Genomic DNA, 23364 nt, shown 5'->3' with positions numbered 1-23364 from the left:
GGCAGAACTGATTCGAAAGACCGCCGCCGTTCGCCAGTTTCTGTGTTTACTAGAAGACTGTGTTACTAGAAGCACGCAAACACAACTCGGCCGTCGTCATTATGGCCCCGCCCGCCGACTCTATACACGATGTGATTGGGCCGTCCAGATTGTGAGGAATACAGCTCAGATAGGAATTAAGAGTTGCTAGACCACATTTGCGGGCAAATTAAATTTGCTGCCGCTAGGGTGCGTCTAGATTTCTAGGCTAACAATCTTGTGCATTCCGTTCTTCCAAAGTAGAGCTAAAAAATAAAGATGGCTTCTGAAAGTTGAGGTTAGTGGTCAGTTTGTGTGTAAGTGTTTTTGGGACCAACATTTTAAACTTCTGATGTCATTTCTAGCAAAGAATTACTACTGTATAGGGGTGTAACGATTCATGTACTACATCGATGTATCGATTTATATTCCTATGATCCAACTACATCGATCTGTGCTCGGCAAGTTGGCCTTCCGGATGACATATATGGCTCTAATATTGTTTTAAAGGGTAATCGATCGGTTGTATCGATAATAGGAAATAACGCATTTGATTTAAGCACGTCAGACTTTATATGGATGTTTTTTCTTAGCACTGATATAGGCGTTAAACGTTACTCAGTCTGCCTATGTGAAGTCAGCCATGCGCTGACAGCAGCGCAAAGAAAACAAAACATAGCACGGACAGGATTTGTCATGACAGCGGATGACAGAGCAGAAGCCAACGAGCGAGAAATGATCAAGCCAGCATTGCGTTCCAGTGTGTGGAATCACTTTGGCTTTAGTAAAGACGAAGATGTTCTAAATAAATCGCTCGCTGTTTGTAGTAGTAGCAGGTTCAGCCACTGCTCATTTATCCTGAAGAGATGTTGGTTGCGCTTTATTTTTTATATTTATTATATTTTTATTATTTTTATGTTGAAAAACAACAGCAAAAGTAGCAGGTAAACCTACTGATAATTAAATCTGAAGAGATGTTAGTTGCACTTTATTTTTGATGTTAATATTGTAATATTTTTATTTTGAAAAACAAGCAGCCGTATCAGCAGTAGTAGTATGTTGGTTGTACTTACTGTACTTTTATTGAAAATGAGAGCAGAAAAGGTTAACTTCCTGTTAATTCAACCTAAACTGTTGGTTGCACTTTATTCAAATAAAATGTGAACACATTTTCCATTCATTGTTTACTTGTTTTATATCCATAATTATGTGATACCTGGTTCCCTTAAAAGAAACAACAGCACGTATTTATTTCAGTCACACTGATTTAAATTTTTGGCTAAAAAGTTACTGAATCGATCTCAATTCACTGAATCGTTTCGGATCGTATCGTTCTAAATCAACCAATATCGTCCTTGAATCGTATCGACAACCTCAAATCGTGATACGAATCGAATCGTTATTAAAACTAATCGAGTAAAAAATCGTTACACCCCTACTACTGTAGTAATTAAATAAAAACAAATTATTTCTCACCAAAGCTTGCTCTATTTTGCTGTAGATCATTAAATCTCGTTACGATGCCTCAGGAGTCTGTCCGAAATCAGATTTTGTGAGGTGCCTTTGTCCGCAAAACCCTGCCTGCAGAGTCTGCCCGGATGAGGGCTAGATGAGTTTCAGGTGTGCGGTTTTTAAACCCTAATCCTAAACATCAGTGGGGCGTAAGCAGATCAAATGAAAACATAGAAATAAGATCGTACAAATTGCTGCCAATTCGGCGAACCATAAAATAGTTACGAATTGCTTTGAGATGATTGATTTTACTCATTCTACAAAAATGCATACTATAGAATGTGCTTGAACTTTGTATGTTTCTAATTAAATGTATCAACGACAGAAAGCGTTTTGGCACACGGTATTCTTTTGTTAATGTTGCAGTGGCTATCTTGGACTGACACCAAGTGGTGCGGATGCATGTGATCACAACATAGTGGACCCCATGAGGTGACCAGCTGCATGTATAATAAAACAGCTTTTAGTAGGCTACTAATATGAGTTAAATCATCTAATGAGAGTGGACATCATTTTAAACATTCTATTCAATATACTTATTTTGTTATGCAATGATTTAAGGAGGCAAACAACACAGTGCTAATAGCTAAACAGCAACACAAATATCACAGCCCAGTATTTCTCAAACAGTTGAGCATTCAAATGCATGAACAGAAAATAAATAAATCAATGCAAACTGAAGTGATCCTGTTCGTCAGTGTTACTCTTGGTGGATAAAGCTAGTGGGTATAAAAATAGTGGGTATAATAAGACAAAATTGTACCTTCTGTTAGTCCATCGTTTGCTACACCCATGCTGTGTTGCATGTCACCATTTGGCATTTGGTTCTTGTCATTGGCTAGTTCCTAAATCATAATTGAGGGTCAGTGAGGCCTTGATGATCTCTACAAAGAAAGGAAAACAAAGTGTGTGATGAAAGTGTTTTGAATGGAGAGAGGAAGTGGGTCGCAGCTATATGGTCTGTTGCTTCCATAATGATCAAATGCTTAAACAAATGAAAAAATATCCATTCTCTGGTCATAGTTTGCCAAGTTCGGGGCTACAGAGAAGAGAGCAGTGACCTTTGCGACTGCATTTATCAGCTCTACACTTGGTTTCTGAGAAAGCTCAATATTCCTGTGATTCGCAGGATCAGCAGTGACAAACTGAAAGCTGTTTTCATCGCCACACCAGTCTATTGCACCCGTGTGGCCCGAGTGGTTCTATATTTCAGCAGTGTCTTGAAAGCGAGCCACAAAGGGAGAGTGCTTTATCCACCTCTGTCAGCTTACTGTATTGACTCGGCGCTTGGCCCTCCGGCACCCTCCCTCTGTTCTCCTTCATCTTTCTCTCTTCTTCCTGTCTTCTGTTCCCCGGCCAACCTCTGCCAGTGGCTAACTGTCCAAACATTAAAAAACAAGCTCCTGTTGACATCCGACACTTGAAACAGATGTGAGGACGGCCAAGAATTTGAAGTCTTTCCTACGAGAGTCGAATTTATGTAGCACATGGTGCTACTTTGATCAGTGTCTTTCCGCATTTGCTGGTGAAATTACGACTAAATCAAATGATCAGACGTTATCAAATCCCTGCGATTTAAGCATCCTCTGAACCAGGTAATATTTGCATCATCAAAGATTGTCTTACCAGAGGATCAAGCCTTTTCCCTTAAGAGTCTGAATTGTGTTCTGTTTACCGCAAATCTTTAAATGATCTCCCCTGATTTCCCAGTTACCATGATGCAATGATTCAGTTAAAGTGTAGAGTAGTACATCTGCTGGGTTGTATTTCAGTGTATGAATCGTATATTTTCCCACAGATTATATCATAGTCTTTGTTGTTGTTACAGTGATGATCACAACGATCTTCCAGCAACTTAGGTGTTAAGACCAAACAAAAAAAGGAGGAAATTTGTTTGCGTTCTTAAAATGTCTAAGAAAGTTTTTAGCAGCAACAGGGGAAAAGTGTAAAACTCACATTTTTACACAATTTTAGATGATTCCATAATGAAATGTTCAAATAAAAAAACACAATTAGCATTTATTTATCTTTGTTAATGTTCATTTAAACAGTTATTAATGCATTATCTAAATCTTGTTGACATTAGTTAATGCACTGTGAACTAACATGAACAAATCTTGAACATCTGAATTTTTATGAACTAAGATAAACAAAAATGAACTAATACAGTAACAAATGTACTGCTCATGGCTAGTTAATACATTAACTAATGACCATTCTAAAGTGTTACCCACAATTATTTAAAGCTGCCTCCTTATCTCTGCTTGAACCCTGGAATTAGTTATTTGCGGAACTATCATGTTTTGGTGTGGTTTCGGAATTATTATATGTTGTGCATCTTCATGGCTCCTCCGAGCGGTTAAATGTAATATTTTTAGGAGTAATATGTGTAGGCACCGGTGTCTTGGAAGTATGACCAAAATAAGAATTGTCAACAGAAAATGTCATCTGAACAAGCAAGTAACTTGTCTGCCATTTTTGTTCTTACCAACTGAGAAGGAAAAAAAAAAACGGTCGCTTAGCTTATATCACATCAAACCGTATTATTACCATACTTTGTTCTCAAATTGTTAATGTTAACAACATCAGCGTTGTGTGACAAAGTGTATTTAGTGTGTATCAGCGTTACTTGTAGATTTCAATTTCTGTACAGTCTAATCTTTTGCTTTTGACTTTAGGTGAATCTCCAGTTGTCACTAATAATATTGTCGTTTAACTGATTGTCGTTTGGACCTCTCTGGATTACAATCCACCTTCAAATAATACGTTTATTTATTCCAGCTGCTGTGGGAAAAGGCTACAAATGTTCCACGACCTGCAGCATCCTCTCTATTCTACTAGACCGAGTCCTTCTTTATGTATACAGACGTGACGTAATGACGCAAAGACATGCACAAATTTCATGCGGAAATCGACCAGTACCACTCAAATTATAACAGATTATTAAAATCTTAGCGTTGTGAATCGGGCTAAGGTAAGAAAACACTGGCTGGTTATGTACTAGCTCAACATTTTGAAAATATTTAACCAAATAAAGTTAAGGACTGCAGCTTTAATAAATCAATAAAAAGACAACAACTGGAACAATCCGACACTTAATGGAGTGATGTTCATTATATTATCTGACAGAAGCAAGAACTAAATCTAAACAATGCATCTAAAATGCATCGCTTTGTCATAGCTTACTCAATGCCCCCAAGTGTTTGTTTGTTTTTTACTTGAAATGCAATGCATGATACATTATATATTGTGTGGTTAATTATACATTGCTGGAATCCTTGCTTTCTGAAATGTCTTATTATTCGAAAACTACTTTTTTTTCACTTTTGTGTGTGTGTTTTTTTAAACTAATCGTACTGTTGTTTAAACAAATGTAATTGTAACTTGATGAGTGTTAATTGTTTTTTATAATGCGCTTTACATTTTTGACTTTCATGAAAACATAAGTAATCAAACAAATTATGGAAAGCATGCTCTTTCGTTTGATACTAGTGTAGCTTAAGAAATCATGTATTTAGAAGGCAAACAGACAGGACTAGCTAAAATGTTGTTGTGTATAAGTACCAGATTACATTTAAGAAGTAATATGTCCAACACTGTGCATGATATCATCAATTTACAGCTTTTTACAGTATCCCATAACCTTCCTGTCGACATGCAGCCCATTGTTTAATCAGCAGAAAGCTGGATGATGATTTTATTATTGGTGTTGGGTGGCTGTTACACAAATATCCCAGTCGTGGCCATTTGCCCAGTCACTCCCTTTTTAAATACAGAAAACCAATTCCTAAACAAACAGTGAGTGGCGCTGTGCATCAAAGAATACCCATACATTACTGATTTGCCTCAAATGGGCTTCTGATGATTCTTATGCTGTTGTTCCCTTATAAAGGCATAGGCTGTTCAATAAAATGGATACAGGTGAATTTAACACTTCTCTTAAAAAAATAAATGAAATGCATAAATAAAATAACGTGGGGGAGTACTTAGTCTGTAAGTTATTAGCGGAATCCCGCAGGGTTTTGCCTTGGGACCAATAGAGCTTTCGCCCCCCATCATTCCTCGCAACTGACACTCCTCCGTGCAGTCGCATAGAATCAACAGCTTCTTTCACACCGAGGATGAGGAGGATGCCACACATGTAGAAGAGCATGATAGACCGCGCTCACGAAAGAGATCGTCTGTGGATTCGAACAGTTGTGAATGAAAGACGTGAAGCCAAACCGAGAGGAGCTGGGCATTTTTGCCAGACTGTAATTTCTCAAGGCGTGAATTCGCTCCCCCCCAGTCTCTGTATGCTGAGAATTAACGAGACTTTCTGTCCCGGTGACATATAGACAAAACGCTATTCATGTTGCAACCTCAAGCTTCATGACAATGGATTATTCGCTGTTATTATACAGCCTTTGGGTTCCTGTTATTCTCGCTGTTGAGGGTAAGTGTAAACGCTCTTTGTTACACGGGGCTACTCGGTTTCCGAGCTGGTATTATGGTCATCAGTTGGCTATTCATTTTATAAAATATATGCAGAATATGTAATAATAAAAAAAAACTGTACAGGACTAAAGCTTGTGATTTACGTAGCCTACCGCGCGGACTGGGCTCGGAAACTTCGCGTTCGACAAAAACTTGAATGCCTTTTATCCTTCGGCCAGTTGAATATGCAAGCGGCTGCAAATATAGGCTAAAATATATCTGTGCGTTTAAAGTGAACAAATAAAAAGAGAAGAGATTGTGAGCCTTTGCTCATATTAAAACCTTAGCTTAATGTGTCAGTTTATCATCGCTAAATTTGTTTTCCATTGTTCTGAAATCCAAAGGATTCTGAGAAATGTGTAATTCTATTTCAGAAGCTTACACAGACCAGTGAGATGTTTGTGTAATGGCATGTCCGTGTATTGATAGGCTACAGACGATGCTGTTTGTCCACATGCTCCGTGCCTTTGTTGTTATGGTGTAATATGAACAAACCATAGAACCAAAGAATAAATCAATCCTATAATCTATAATCGTTGTGTTAAATAAAGACGTACTTTACACATCCAAGCATCTCTTTAATTTGCTTAGAAGTGTTGAGTCTTGTGAGGTTGTGATCGGTGTTCTGCTTTGATCATTGCTGTGTTACAAAATCCCATGTAGTTGTTATATTTTCAAATTGCTTTGTGCTGCTTGTGACACATGGTTTAGGACTGCTGAAAGCCCCCTGTTGCTCTGGTGTGACACATTTCACCCCAAAGGCTTTTACCCAGATAGTGATGATAGCAGCATCACTTCAGTGTAATTGCCACACATGTTAATTGGCTTGCATGATCACAGCTGTTCAAAGAAGATGCTAGGTGAGAAAAAGGAGTCGCTTCAAAGTAACAATGCATTTCCAAATTCAGTTGGTATTTTAAAAACAGTGGTGAGGTGAAACGTGCCAATACTGAGCCTAGGTGTGGTTTCGGAGAAGCTATTGATACCTTTGAGGTTTGTTGAATTCACAGTGTTACAAATAGGTTATCATTCCATCCGTCATATGTTCTAGTCCTCAAATGTAATACATAATATATATATATATATATATATATATATATATATATATATATATATATATATATATATATATATATATATATATATATATATATATATTTATATAAAGATGCATAAAATCAATTGTTTGCATATTTGTAAAAAAAAAAAAAAAAATGCACACTGGCAAATTAGTCTCGCTTTCTTGTAATTTAATGCTTGAGAATTTGTTATTTCATATTCAAAACAAGTTGCTGCTTGGCAAAACAGAACTGTTCCTTGTTACAAAATCACAGTCTCAAGGCAGGATTTTGTTACATATTTCTAGCACTGATACATGGATAGCTGGCATCATTACGCACCTTGGTCATGTCCCAATAATTCTTAACTACAGTTGAGCCAGATACTCCTTCACCTTGGCCTTGACTACCTCGATTCTTCATCAGTTTCCGCGTCAGGATCTTAATCGATAGTGTGTGTGTGTGTGTGTGTGTGTGTGAGAGAGAGAGAGAGAGAGAGAGAGAGAGAGAGAGAGAGAGAGAGAGAGAGAGAGAGAGAGAGAGAGAGAGAGAGAGAGAGAGAGAGAGAGAGTAGGTGTTTGACTCATAGGTCTAGTTTCTGCGCAGGTTTCTTAACAGACAACATTAGTTACACTTCCAATGGAGGTCAAGTGTGCCAGGCACCTCACGACAAGCGGAAAAGTGTAAAGCTGCATCCAGGGTCCCCTGTGTCAATTCAGTCCATCTGTCTGAAGCCTTCCAGGCACTATGATGTATAGATATAAAACAAACGATGAGTGTTTTAGCTCTTTTAGTGATTGTCATTACTGTGGATTAAAGTGAGGCGATATTTTTTCTGCTTTTGTTATTTCATTGTTATTACAAGATAATAACACAGCAATAAACAAGCGCCTTTTTTGCATTTCGTGGCGCTGCTTTCCCATTGTTTTCTATGTTAAATGAATGTGTTTGACTGTTTCCCTCGCATCTAGCATTTTTTTGCAGCCTTTTGTGCATGGCAGTTTATAAAGGGGCTTACTTTTATTTTATTTTTATACCTTGCTTTTTCCCATTCCTGCTCTGTGACATTTTTAATGCAAAAAAACTGTGAAGGGCCCCTTAATCTGTCTATCCGAGAATATGTTGCACAATGCGTGTATGAATAATTGATGCAAACTAGTAGCATAACTTGCTTGCGTTGTGTCCACTGCACATCACTTTTCTTAAGTCCAATTGTAGTCCGACTGACATGTACACATTCTGGACGATACCAAACTATCTGTCACATCTGTTTAGCGCGATTGTCCGGAGACTGGATTTTTATGATTTCAGTCACACTTAAGGCTCATTCATACCAAGAACAGTAACTATAATTATATTTTCCACACTATGTCTTGTCATATGTTTATGTTGCTGTTATTTTTGCTGTTATTATTACTTTAAATGCTCAAGTTTTAGGGTGTAAGAATTCTGATTGCCTGTCAATGTTTTTATCATTCAACAGCTGAAGAAAAAAAGTCATTTTTATCAATATCAGTGTCATTAGCGTTATAGATGTGCTGTATGGCAGTCTGATTTAATTTTTATTCATTCCCAGGATATGATTTCTTGATATTTAATTGAATTTTCACTAGTTAAAATGATAGTTCTTGATATCAGGAAGTAGATTTCTACAAGTAACATCATAGACAATTCAAAATATCAGGAATTACATTTCCACTAGTAAAAACAAATTACTTCTTTGTATCAAAAATGACATAATCACTCACAGAAATCGAATTATTGTTATCCAGAATTAAATTTCAACTCATTAGTTAACATATTCTTTATCTTTACACATTATTTGCCTTAATACACTGCTTAAATGAATACGTTGTTAGCTAGCTGTGTGATTTGTATATTTCTGAAAAACATAACTTGAACAAAGTAAATTCTGATAACAGGTCATTCTAAATTGTACTATAGACATGTGCATTTTCTGTAAAGCTGTTTTATTCAAATTCAATTGATATTAATAATTGATGTCTTAGTAGCTGAAATTCCAAGCACACACATTAGAAATACAGTTATTATAGTAAAATATTTTTTTTTAATATGGTTACTAGTAAAAATATATATATTCCTGATATCAAGAATGAATTTGTCACTAGCTGAAATGTAAATTTTGTATATGTGTTAATGTTTTTCAATGTTACATTTGTTATTTCTGTTATCTGAAAATCTATTTATGATATCAATAATTAGGAGAGTAATTTCAGACATCTAACATTGTCAGTAGTAACAATCAAATTACTAATTTCATTTTTACTAGTAGTAATATTAAGAACAGATATTTGGACTAGTAACCACATTATGATTTATTATCAAAAATGATGATTTTTACTAGTAATAATTGTATTGCTGATATGTAAAATTATAATTTCAACTAGTAAGAAAACAATTATTGATATCAACAAATGAATTTGAATGGCGGCCTATATGATGACATTTAAATAGTGAAAAGGTAATTGTTAATATCAAGAATTCAAACGAATAAAAGTCAAAATGGCTTGCCATATGTAATGTGTACCTCCTTGCTCTCATAGCATTTAACAATTATTTAAACATTATGGTTATCGTCCTTGGTGTGAAGGAGCATTTACATGACTATTGCCCTATTTCTGACTGAAAACTAATTTTTAAAGCGCATGCAAATATACGTCTTGTAATAAAACAAATAAGAGGCATTATTGTTTTCCTCCCACAAACACTGTAAAACTGCCTTTAATGGTTGTTTGCTTTTCTTTATAGTTTTGCATTCTGAAAGTCTAGTGGAGTTACAAAAGATTTCAAAGAATAATGAGGTGTTTTGTATATCTGCTGACTGTGCAATACAAAGTTTCAAAGAACATCCTGCACACTCATTTGCGTGAAACAGACTGCAATAAGCTGCTTTTGTGTAAAATTGATGAAAATCATGACGTTGTTTTCCACGATGCAGCCAAATGCACAGATGCAAAGAGCCTTGAGGACAGACTGAATGCGATCATAAGAAATTGATCAAAGCATCAAAAGATCGGCCCCCATTTTTATGAATATTTCACACAGCGAGATGCCCTTACAGCTATTTCATCACACAATTAACTCTCTCTGTGATTTACAGCACTGTTAAAGCGAGGTGTAGCTACAATCCACATACACACCATGTGTGTGTTTGCCAGCGTGCGTCACATGCACGTATTTACCGGGGCCTTAATCAGCTAAGTTGATGTTCTGCTCTAAATATTCCATGGGTTTGCTCGCAGATGTGTGCGTGTCACATTAATTTGAAGCGAGCGCTCGGCTTCATTGAACGGCGACTTACAAAGTGAATAAAACATTTGCATGTGCGGTTAATTTGCGGAAGCTGGCTCATGCAGTTTTGCTCCACTGATCGGAGTGTATTTAGAGAACAGCGAGCGCCTGGGATGCAGAATGTCACTGTGCTGCGAGCATCCCCGCGGTACGCAACAGGATCTGTTCTCAGATCAGCCACAGGCCAGATCTGGAGTGGGTAGATAAATGTGGATCGCATTATTAGTGTGCGGAGTGAAAACAGTGATTAGGCCTTCCACAGACTATGCAGGGAATTCAAATGAGTGAAGTGCTTTGATATGTTGCCGGTTAAATTACAGTTTTTAGCACGATGATGCTCTGTTGTGTATGGAATCGAGGCTGCTGTTGTCGAAGCCTCATTGATTGCCTGTTTTGCAGAGACTCTTATGGACAGCAGGTGGGCAACTACAGAGCTGGCGTGGACTACCTATCCAGAAAGCGGGGTGAGTGTTTTACAGTTTTCCTGTCTGTAAATGTCCATAAGGGTGGATATTAATCAACACATGCATTTTACTGGAAATTAGCATTTCTGTTTCCCCTATAACCACTCCAAAAATTATCCGAAAATGAGCCTGAAATATGAAATTTTCAGTCCCCCTGTAGTCAAAAATTCCATCCCTTAAAGGAACACTCTACCGTTTTTAGTGCTTCCCCATAATATAGTCCCAAGTCAATATCTGCCTAGGAAATTGCCTAGTCTTAATCTGCATCACTATTTGTACTCGTTGTGAATACGCAGACCACAATAAGTAATTAAGTGGGTGTTTTTGTTTTGGTTTTTGGATCACTTTTACTCGGGACATGCTATCTGGCAACATAGGATTCCATTCATTATGCTAAGCTATGCTAGCGCCGACCCTGCCAAACTAAATCAATGCATGCACTGAGACAAAAATGCATTTGCCCACATATCTAAATGTAGGAAAGAAGTTGAAAAATGCCCTATTTCTAAAAATGGTGGAATGTTCCTTTAAGACTCATCTTTGATCACTAAACTGACATATTTAAAACTTTTTTTTCTGTGAAAATAATGTCTTCATGGCTTAAAATAGCGTGAATGTAACTCTACACCCTTGCTTCATTTATGTGAATCTATAAATATGCTAATTAGCCCCGCCTCCACTCACTTACTCACACCAGGTCAAAGAGCCACTCAGTCAACTTTTACTCAAGTTACTTTAGTAAATGCTGCACAAAGGTATCACTCTTTACTAGGGCTGGGCGATATGATGAAATATATCGTCTGGACGATAGAAAATGTCTATCATTTTATATAAGGCTCTATCGCTTACGCCACGATAAGGCGTTTACGGCAGAATTTTACGTCAAGATGCACCTCACGCGCACCTCATGCACGCTGCAATACATAAACAAACATGGAGGAAGACGGTAGTAGACGCGGTTCAGACCAGGGTAATTCTCAGAGTAATTATGCCAGAGTGGTGGCATAAGCGCTAAAAACAAACTTCAGACACGGACGCTGCAACGGGCTTTTACACGTGGCACACCATATAGCCATATATTGAAATATTTTAATGGAAGGTGTAGGGATGGCGAAAACTAAACATTTTCTTGACCGACCACCGAGCCTCATTAGCCGGTTGAAACCGGTTAACCGATTAGTTAAAAATATGCTCCGCTATTTGAAATAACAGCCGTGAGCCGCGCTCCCTCTCCCTCTCCCTCTCTCTCTCACACACTCACTCCCACACACACACATACGCACGCACTGTCCTAGCGCTGCCGCCTCCCTTCCACTCACGTCACTTTTTTAAAATCCCCCACAACGCGAAACACGAGTCCTGCAAACGCGCCGCCGAGGAGCTTGTTTGTAATCTGAGGACAAATGGCTCCTTAGTTTTGAAATGGTTTGGGCAAGGTGATCGCGTTGAAAATAAATGCGTTTGTCCAGCGTTAGAAGCTCATTTGAAACTCATTTAAGAAAATGACAGCTCCGAAGAGACGCCGCTTTAGTTCGAGGTAGTGCTAACAATAATGCAGAAAGACGATCAACACCTTATGTGTTACCACTGAAATGTAGATGTAATATGTTTTCAAATGTATAAAGCCCATCGTAAGCAAAATGCACGCTTCATACTGTCGTCTGCCCTGGCTCTAACCTCGAGTGTAAGCCTGTTTACTTTTTGCAAACCCAAACGCTGTGACCTCGCGCCAAATGTTTTTATTGGTTTATTAAGTACAAACAGGCGAGTTATGAAAAATTGAGTGCGAGGGATATGTTCACTTCACACAAAAAATTGTAGTAGCGTTTAGTCCACTCCACTGTATAATAGCCTAATTTAGAGATCTTTTTTTTTTTTTTAACCGACAACTTTGATCGGTTAACGTTGATACGATCAACCATCGGCCAAACGGTCATCGGTTAACATCCCTAGGCAGGTGTTAACTTTACCAACAGTCTTGCTTAAAAAAGGTTCTAAATAAAATAAAAATGTAGTCCATACTACCTTTATTTGTTTTGGATATCATTTCAAACTGCATTTCCACATTGCAATTTTGTATAGACTATTCATAAACTGAATTAACAGAAAAATTCCTATATCGTTATGTATATCGTTATCAGGATATCAAATGAGCTATATCGGGATATGAAATTTTGGCCATATCGCCCAGCCCTACTCTTTACAATGTCAGACACATAACCATAATTGATATGATTAGCCTTTGGCTTGACTAAGTTATCAAACAGCTAACAATGTGTTCCTAATGTTACTCAAACCAGGCTTCCGTTCCCCATCTCAGTCTACCTTCTAAAAATCAGCATCCTTAGAAATGCTTTGAACGTCATTGACAATCAGTGGAGAAAGGCTTATAGATCATCATAACATATAAATCATATACATAATTCACCTGCAATATTGCTCAATGTACCTGATTTTTCATATCAACAGAAAAAAAAAAAAAAAAAAGCTGAGAAAATCATGTTTTTGTCAAAGACGATGTCTGGATTGGATTCAGAACGCTGCTCAAAACATGATTTAAAGGGATAGTTCACTTTGAAATTAAATTTTGATATGTTTTAGCTTACCTCATGGGCATCTGAGATGTAGGAGTATTTGTTTCCCCAGTAGTTTCAATTTTGATCATTTTAGGTCAAACCGTTCTTGTCTGTGCCTCACATAATGCAGGTCTATGGTCACCACCTCAAAGAGCATACACAGAGAAGTCCAAATTAAACAATCCCCCATCGTAAGCACACACTGATGGCCTAAGACACGAAACGAGCAGTTTGTGTGAGAAAACGAACAGTATTTATATCGTTTTTACCTCTTGTACACCACAGGAAACACGCACACGCGCCCTCGGATCAGTCGGACGTAGTGTCTTAGGCCACCAGTGTGTACTTACGATGGGGGATTGTTTAATTTGGACTTCTCTGTGTATGCTCCTTGAGGTGGTGACCATAGACCTGCATTATGTGAGGCACAGACAAGAACGGTTTGACCTAAAAGGATCAAAATTGAAACTACTGGGGAAACAAATACTCCTACATCTCAGATGCCCATGAGGTAAGCTAAAACATATCAAAATTTAATTTCAAAGTGAACTATTCCTTTAACTCAACATTCGATAGATTCCATCAACATCCCCCAAGGCTTCACAGTCCTAGCTTGTCCTGGGTCAACATTTCATTAAGAAACATTAGGCATTTATTAACATTAACATTAAACATTTTGATTTTTAATATATGCGGGCCGCAGTGGCTCAGTGGTTCATGTAGGTTGTCTACAAACCAAAAGGTTGGTGGTTCTATCCCCGGTTCCACCTGACCAAGTGTCGACGTGTCCATAAGCAAGACACCTAACCCCAGCTGCTCCCGACGAGCTGGACTGTGCCTTACATGGCTGATATCGCCGTCGGTGTATGAATGGGTGAATGTGTGGCAAGATGTATAGCGCTTTGGGTGGCTATAGGGTCTTTTAAAAGTGCTATATAAATGCAGTCCATTTATATGCTGTTTAAAGTTTGATTATAGCATTATTTTACACATGAATTTACAGAATCTCTCCATCAAAACACATGTGAAGAAGAAGCAGAAACAAGCGATAGCTTGTCCATAATCATATGATCATAATCATATGATTACATATGCTATCGCTTGTTTCTGCTTCTTCTTCAATTGTGTTTTGATGAGGATATTCTGTACTCTATAAAAAGATGCATTATAGCACCGCCTACCATATAAAAATGAAAACTTGGAAAGCCCGAAAAGTCTGTCAATGGCTGGGAAAGAGTTAATCATTATATTTATTTTCAAACATGTTTAAGGCAACAACAACAACAACAAAAAAGTAAATGTTTATTTTTTTTATTTTTTATTTTTAAAAATATCATGAATTATTAATTCATATATAGATTTTTGGGGAATTGCGCCACATGACATTTTACAACCTGAATCTTGAAGGTCAAATGACCTAATATTTTATTAAGATCAATTGATCTTAGCACACAGTCAAGAAGGTCCTCTCTATGATATGTTGTTAATGGCCACCTTCGTTTGTCTTAAGACAAATGAAGGAAGGCCATTAACAAGAATAATCACTCTCAACCGCTCTTGTTTGCAAGAAAGTACTTATGTATGCTGGAGACCCACAGCAGCAGTTTATTTTACACGTGACTGATGAAGAAATTAACCACAGCGATTCTGACCTTAAGCCTGACACCCAGCACCCAAATCCACTCGCTCCCGTACTATGATTTGTCTTTGGAATGTGCATGTGAAGTCAGTCAATGGAAATGATGGGTTGCCATGGCAACAATCTTAAGCAGCTCAGCCCTTTCCGCAGTCTTGTGCTCGATGTCTGGCATCTCAAAAGGCATGCATCATCATAAGTAATGTGTTCCTTCACACCTGGAGATAAACACATGCTACCACTCGCTGCGATGCCTCTTAATTGTGTTGTGAGGAGTTCAGGGAACCCAAATGTCACTTTTGAGAAAGCATTTCTATTTAGCCTAACCACCGACATGAATTTAATTGAGCATTTGAGTCGTTCATTATTCCTACTTCCATTTAGTCCTGCTTCGAGGCACAACTTAAAAGTATCAATCAATAGATCTGGATTTTGTGATTTTTATGTTTTGTTTGACCGATTCAGATATGTCACAACACTTTTCCAGTGAGAATTTGTTGGTCCATATTGAATGTCAAAATGTGATGTGATTTCACAGCCAATCCCAAAATATGAGAGGTTTATTATATGGATCAATAATGAAGATTGTGACTATTTTATAATATTTTCAAGAAAAGTTTAAATTTAAAACAGGCATTTGACTTCAAGTAAAAATGATTATTTTCCTAACACTTTGAACTCATCTGAGAGTACACATCTTAATCAATATTTTCATTTTTAAAAATGTGTAAGGATTTTTCTTTTTACAAATATTATTAATTATTAATTCATTCATATACATATTTGGGGAGTTGCACCACATGACATTTTATTACCTTGTAGGTAAAATTATTAAATATTTTATATGATCAATTGATCTTGATACACATTGAAGAAAGGTATGATGTTTCCTGTTTTGATGTTTGTTTGTTTTTTGTTGCATATTTTTTGCATGCTGGTTGCACCACATGTCAACGTTTTTTTTTAAACATTAAAAAGCAATGAAGCAAAAAATTTCCTAAGAAGTAATAATACCTTAAAAAAGCATTTTTTCATTATGATATAAGGACAGTTGTATCATCCTGACATTTGTAAAAAAAATATATATATATCAAAATTAATTATAATTCAGAAATTACAGCATGGTCATAAAATAAAATAGTCATGACCTGCAATTATTTTTGTATAAATTAATAGATTCAGGGGCGAAAAATATGTATTATGTCATTGAGCAATACAATTATGTGGAGAAAGATTGTGGGCCAATGAGATTTCACTGTGGGTGGGGCTTACCTAGTGTAGTAATTCAAACCAAGCAAGTGACTTTCCTGTCACAGCTGATTGGTACAAAAAGTTAATATTAACCTTCTTATTATTCCTCAATCAATTCATTGCAAACAATATAACAAGGGATATAAAAGAATGCCTGTTTTCCAATTCACTTTTTGTAAAAATGTTACAGGGTCGCAAATGATCTGAGATGTGTAGCAGTGCATTTCTTCTGCACAACAATAATTGAATCTTTGATGAATAAGTGAAATTCAATTCAATGTCTGATACACAATGATGAAGTGATGTCTCCTCATAGTTACCGCAGGCAGAAAACAAAAGAAAAGGAAGAATTATCCATAAAACTTGAAATGGCTCAGCGATTTACTGCATACCAAGTACCAAACACAGTCAAATATTAGTGTCTTTGTCACTTGATGGTGGATCTAGTGAAGAAGCTGTCAGCGATCAAATTATTGATTTTAAAGATGCTGAAAATTATCGTTTTAAGAATATGTTTGAGATGGCGAATATAAGCCAGATACTGAATGTACTGGGAAATGAGCTCTGGCGAGGACAGTGGTGATGGTATTAAACATCTGCTCAATTTGAACTCTTCCAAGCTCCAAAAGGTAACAAAATATGTAATATTTAATATGCATATAATTGTTAGTGTAATATCAGGTAAGTTTTATATTATCGCGACAGGTAGAGATACAACCTTGTTAGATATAGATCAGGGTAATAATGATTTGGAAAACATTCATGCATTTAAGGGTTTAAAATATTTGTATAATATGTATCTTTATTACATTGCGCTTGGTCAGGACACATTCAATAGAGACTATTATATAAACAGGGATTTCATTATAAAGAGTGAGGAAGGTCACAAGTTATAGCCTCGCTACGTTCCAAGTTTTGCTTGTTTCGTTGGAAGGAGCCAACGCTGTATGACCTTAAATGATAAATTACACTACACTGGATGCAGTTGCATTTCAAGAAAGTTTATTGTGCAGTCAGTGACTGTATTTTATGTCCTTCTCAGTGGGAGGAAGTGAGTGGATATGATGACCACTTGAGCCCCATCAGGACATACCAGGTCTGTAACGTACTGGAGCCCAATCAGAACAACTGGCTCCGGACAGACTTCATCCCCCGTCGAGGAGTCCTTCGAGTCTATGTGGAGCTCAAGTTCTCTGTGCGGGACTGCGGCAGTATCCCCAATATTCCCGGTTCCTGTAAGGAGACCTTTAATCTGTTCTACTATGAATCGGATGGAGACATGGCCACAGCAAGCAGCCCACCTTGGAGGGAGAATCCCTACGTCAAGGTTAGCCAGAATGATGACTTCTTTTAATTTTAAATGTTGTGTAATGATATATTTAGCAATTTTTTATTTTTATTTTTGTGAATAGTGGCATTTTCACAATTTACTTGGGAATATAATACATATATTTAGGGATAGTTTGGCAGCAAAAAAAAAAATAATAATAATAATAATATATATATATATATATATATATATATATATATATATATATATATATATATATATATATATATATATATATATATATTTATATATATATATTATTTATATATATATATATATATATATATATAGTTTACTCACCCTCATGCCAACCTGTATGACTTTCTATCTTTAAGGTGTTGTCATTATCATTGTTCAGTAAATTTTCACAAGAGAAATCCAGCATTTTCAAATGAAATCACAAAATAGAGAATTCCGTAAGAAGATGAGCTAATGTGACCACAGTTTTGGAAAGACTTTAGAAATAAATCCTGACGGAATTTGTGGGTCCCCTCCAGATATAAATAGAAACACACGTCCAATTGAATGTCTTTACCTAATCTGTTGTCTTTTGTCCCAGGTGGACACCATTGCCCCCGACGAGAGCTTCTCATTGCTGGAATCGGGAATCGTCAACACCAAAGTACGGAGCTTCGGTCCTCTTTCCAAAGCTGGTTTCTACCTGGCCTTCCAGGACCTGGGTGCCTGCATGTCCCTCATCTCCGCCAGGGTCTTCTTTAAAAAGTGCTCCACCACCATTGCCAACTTCGCTGTCTTCCCTGAGACGGCCACTGGTGCCGAAGCCACCTCTCTGGTCATCGCCGCCGGAGCCTGTGTGCCAAACGCCGCTGAGGAATCTGTCCCTCTAAAGCTGTACTGTAACGGAGATGGAGAATGGATGGTTCCTGTGGGAGCGTGCACCTGCATGCCGGGCTTTGAGCCGGCCAAGAAAGACACTCAGTGCCAGGGTAAGTGTTTGGCTTCTTTAAATCTGGGGAAAAGCGGATTCTGGTTTTGAGCTTTTGAGTGTATGCTGGCAGATGCTACAATAAGGATTATAAAATGTGCATGGAAGCATTTCAAAGGTTACTTGCAGGTCAGAGAGGTTTTATTATCCTATTATTTTTATACAGTCACTGGCAATGCAAAAAAAGTCTGATACTGCTCCATTGGGCTGTGATTATGGGGCGTGTTTCAACCGAACCAGGAAAGACCTCAATTGGATTGAGCTACAACCAATCAGTCCACGTTTTTTTCCACTGGTTATTTTCTTTACCCGCGGGTTGAAGCGACTATTATCTGACATATAGACCCATGAGTGCGAATTTTAGAAGGCAACCTTCCCAAAATAACACACATTTTACCCCCAAACACCCCCCCCCCCCCCCCCCCAAGAAGCTATTGTTTTGGACTAGTAGTTGGCAGGTTTTGTTGTAAAAACTTGCCAACCCTGTCTGCACACACGCTGAAATAAACGATCTTTGCCGGTGTTGTAAAAAAATAAAAGAATTTAATGATACACAGAGTACTTACCCAACATGATCACCATTTTTGAGAGAAATTGTGAAGGTTGAAACAAGCTCTCCATTTAGGATTCGAACAAATATAATCCAAGCCCCTTTGATGAGCACTTTGAATTGCCATTGTGTATAAAATGTGCTATATAAATAAACTTGCCTTGCCTTGCCTTGCCTTGATGATGTACATGATTACGTTGCTGTTTATCATCTGTCCGTCATCGTCTAAAGCCCGCCCTGATGATTTTATTGGTCCGAACAGTTTCTGTTCGGATATAATTACTCCTCTATGGAGCGAGGCCAGACCGAACCGCCCGACCTAAAAATGTTGTGGCCGGGGCTAAGTTCGGCTGGCATCCAGGCTACTTAAAACATATACCTCCCACTGAATATATTTGTTGCTACATTTTTCGCATGGAATTGTCTTTTCTTAACATTCAAAGATGATGCGAACTAGTTATTTGATGAATGTCCCATTTAAGGCCAGATCTACTAACAGCTTGCGCCAGTGCAAATGCTCTTTTGGCGATAAAAAACTACTGTCAGGATTTACTAAAGGCACGCAGTGAAACACTTGTGCTGAAAAGTCATGGACAGGGTTATTTTTGTGGCTGATCTTATTGCATATGCATTTGTAGGTGTTTCCCTTTCAGATGCAAAATTTATGGTAGGAGAGTATTTAAATGAATCATGCAAGAATTTACTAAGGTTTGTGCTAGTCAATTTACTTGTGTTTGCGCCATTATTTACCACACCAAAAAAGCATGTATTAAACCAGACACTAACTGGTAGATTGTGCTGGTCATTATGGAAATGATCCGGCTGTGTCTGTGTTCTTTAATTTGTATTTCGTCAGAACTTTTCACTCCCATCTGCACTTTTTGGGGAATTGCGCTCTCATGCTAATTTGCTCTGTTTAGTCAATCTGGACCACAGTGCTTTGCTATTTTTATATTAAAAATAATATTAACACCCTAGTTTACATATGTGACTCAATAAGCATCGTGTGACTCAAAACTGGAGTATTTTTTTTATTTTGAATATTCATCTTTGACATTACATTAATATTTTTTTTTATTATATTACAATAGAAAACAGTTCTATAATACTTCACAGTATTACTGGCACAATATGAAACCTTGATGTGCATAAGATACTTCTTTCAAAAAGTTAAAAAAAAATCTTTAAAACAGACGTGTATACAGTATACAGTTATTTTGTGTTCAGCAGAAGACAGAAACTCATAAAGGAACGATATTAGGTTGAGAAAGTAATAACAAACTATCCCTTTATAACACACATACACGACTGAAACCATGTTCACCCAAAAATGTAAATAAATGTACTATTTTCCATTTAATAAATGTAAATGGGAATTAATTTGTGACCCTCGACCACAAAACCAGTCATAAGTTTTTTTTTTGTTTTTTTTTAGATTTAAAAAGATGAATTAATAAGCTTACATTGATGCATGCTTTGTTAGGGTAGAACGATATTTAGCCGATATAACTATTTGAAAATCTAGAATCTGAAAAAAATCTAAATATTAAGAAAATCGCCTTGAAATTTGTCCAAATGTAGTCCTTAGCAATGCATATTACTACTACTAATCATTTTTTAAATATATTTACTGTAGGAAATGTATTAAATATATTCATGGAATATGATCTTTACTTAATATCCTAATGCTTTTTGGCATAAAGAAAAATCGATAATCTTGACCCATTCAGTGTATTGTTGGCTATTGTTGCTATAAATATACCTATGGCAATATGTACAAAACGTATGACCCTGGTACAGGGTCACATTTGTGAGTAGTCCCATTAATAGCTTTTATGAAACATTTATGGTGCTTTTTTTGCCATTTTGGAGCTCTACGCCCCATATCCCTATTCACTTTTATTAAATGCCAGTACATTCTCTATTTGTATTCAATAGAAAAAAGAAAGTCATGGGTTTGACAAAAGAAGTGTTAAAAAACTATTCACTAATTGGATTCCTCTTTGCATTCTGGGGTTAAAAGGCCAAAACTGCTAATAGGATTTTTAGGTGAATATGAAAAGGCCAGAATTTAGGAGCTCAACAAGACTAGTACTGCCTCCCAGTCCAGAATCCGGAGTCTCGAGCAGTGAGAACAATGCGAGGATTCGTCCGTACTGATCCAATGTCTCTCCGCAGACCTTATCTGGGCTGAACACAGAGGAGAGAAAGTCTCAGTAATGGGTGGAGGACTGCAGTGGTGTCAGAGAACAAAGCTGCCAACAGCGCAGCCCACAGCTTCCATTGACACATCTGATAGGGTCCTAACAGAGCGATATACCAGAGACGGATGGTGCGGCAGAAGGCGAGACCAATTCTCAAAATCGAGTCTGGGAGAGTAATGGGGAAAATTAAAAGATAGACTATAGAGAGAGAGAGAGCATGCAGGGGAGGAGAGAGGGAGTGCTAGCGAATGATGAGGTGGGCTCAGAGTAATAAAATGTGAATTGGACGGGCCTCCTGGACTGTTCTCTGGGAAGGAACTGGTGGACAGAGGGGAACTTCCTTTGAGATTGCCAGTATGTGGCGGCTCATTTGTTTCCATCTGGTTGTTCAAGGTTAAGAGCTTGCTTTAAAGGACTGATAAACGACTCTCCCGGGCCGTGCTATACAGCCGTGAGATGCGCCGTGGCCAATGGAGAGTGCGTCTAATTTCCTTTATCACCTTCCAGCATTAATCTGCACACACACAGAAGGGAAACAGCCAAGCCCAGTTAACATTTATCTGTCAGGTTGGGCATGTTCTCACTTTTTTTCTTCTCTCTCTCTTTCTCAAAGCTCTTCCAATCTCATTCTCGCGCTCGGCCTGAATGCGGAACGCCACGCATGTTAAGGTTGAGAGCAGGGGCCACTCGCTCGGATTTTCCACTGTCTTATTTCACTAGCCGTGAAGCAAAATGTGTCATGGAAGGAATACTGAAGACGTTTTTTTTTCTGTATGTGCTATAATTCACTGCCGGTGATACAAGCAGGACACATTTCTCAGCATGGTCCCCATTAACTGCAGCCTTTTGTGTGGAGATACGGGCGTGGTGGCTTGTTTACAGGAAAAAACTGAGCTTTGTGAAAGCTGCAGATTCCTCAGCTAGACTGTAACATCAGCCATTTTCTTTCAAAAGAAACGGACTGACTTTAGTGCGTCATTACAGCACAATCTGTCCTCGGCAGTGCGGTTAGCAAACTAACTTTATCTTAGCTTGGGTGATTTGTTATTATTAAAAATGTGCCAAATTTTGAAGTGTCATTTTTGCAATGGAAAAACAAAAATATTCCAGTGATCTGCAGCTGGTTCATGATCCAGAGTTTACTTTGGATACATGTGGTTATGTTGTACCCTATAAAAAGTGGTAATCTTAAAGGAATGTTATGAAAGAAGTGTATTTCAATTAATCATAAAATGGCCCTGATATGTCACTAGACATTAAGAAATCATGTTAATTTCAAATACTTATATCACTGACAACAATAGTCCGGCCAGGAGTATCGTCATTTAAAGGGTAAGTTCACCCCAAAATTAAAATTTGATGTTTATCTGCTTACCCCTAGTGCATCCAGCATGTAGGTGTCTTTGTTTCTTCAGTAGAATACAAATGAAGATTTTTAACTCCAACCGTTGCTATGTGCCAGTCATATAATGGTGTGAATAGGTAACAATTCTATCAGGAGCAGATAAACATCAAATTTTCATTTTTGGGTGAACTAACCCTTTAAAAGTTGTTGTTGCAGCCCTCAACTGATGTTGATGTTGACGTGTTTTGGCCTGAAGCGCCACCCTCTATCTACTAGGGGTGTCCATGGTTAACCGATTAACTGATTAACCGTTAAAAATTGCGTAACCGAGTGAAACATTTTGCTCGTTTAAGTGGCGACAATGACATGCTTTGGATGTCACCACTAGAGACTGCCAGAGTGCTCCCAGACATTTGTAATATCCACAAGAAGAAGTCATGACCAGCTTTCTAACATGAAGCAGGCAAAGAAAAGTACAACCATGGGAGCACTTTAAAATTGAAAGTGACGGGGCAAAATGCAAGTATTGCAATGCAATGCTTACCGCATTTTTCAGGCTATAAGTCGCTCCGGAGTATAAGTCGCATCAGTCAAAAAATGCGTCATGAAGAGCAAAATAACATAAGTCGCTCTGGACTATAAGTCGCATATAGGGCCGAAGAAGAGCGGGAGCCGCACGCGCTGTG

General features: G+C 37.6%; 1 protein-coding gene across 1 annotated transcript in view; it reads left to right on the top strand.

The window, feature by feature from the left end:
* Positions 1 to 5451: 5451 nt before the first annotated feature.
* Positions 5452 to 23364, top strand: part of ephb3a (eph receptor B3a) — a 49601-nt gene continuing 31688 nt past the window's right edge. Inside the window, exons 1-4 of the mRNA XM_067454268.1 lie at positions 5452 to 5965; positions 10776 to 10840; positions 17346 to 17630; positions 18193 to 18580. Of these exons, the coding sequence (XP_067310369.1) occupies positions 5902 to 5965; positions 10776 to 10840; positions 17346 to 17630; positions 18193 to 18580 (802 nt within the window). The 5' untranslated portion in view covers positions 5452 to 5901. The remainder of the gene's footprint in view (positions 5966 to 10775; positions 10841 to 17345; positions 17631 to 18192; positions 18581 to 23364) is intronic.

The sequence above is a fragment of the Pseudorasbora parva genome, chromosome 9 (assembly GCF_024679245.1).
Source record: "Pseudorasbora parva isolate DD20220531a chromosome 9, ASM2467924v1, whole genome shotgun sequence".
Classification (NCBI taxonomy): domain Eukaryota; kingdom Metazoa; phylum Chordata; class Actinopteri; order Cypriniformes; family Gobionidae; genus Pseudorasbora; species Pseudorasbora parva.
This window is presented reverse-complemented; position numbering and strand designations above follow the sequence as displayed.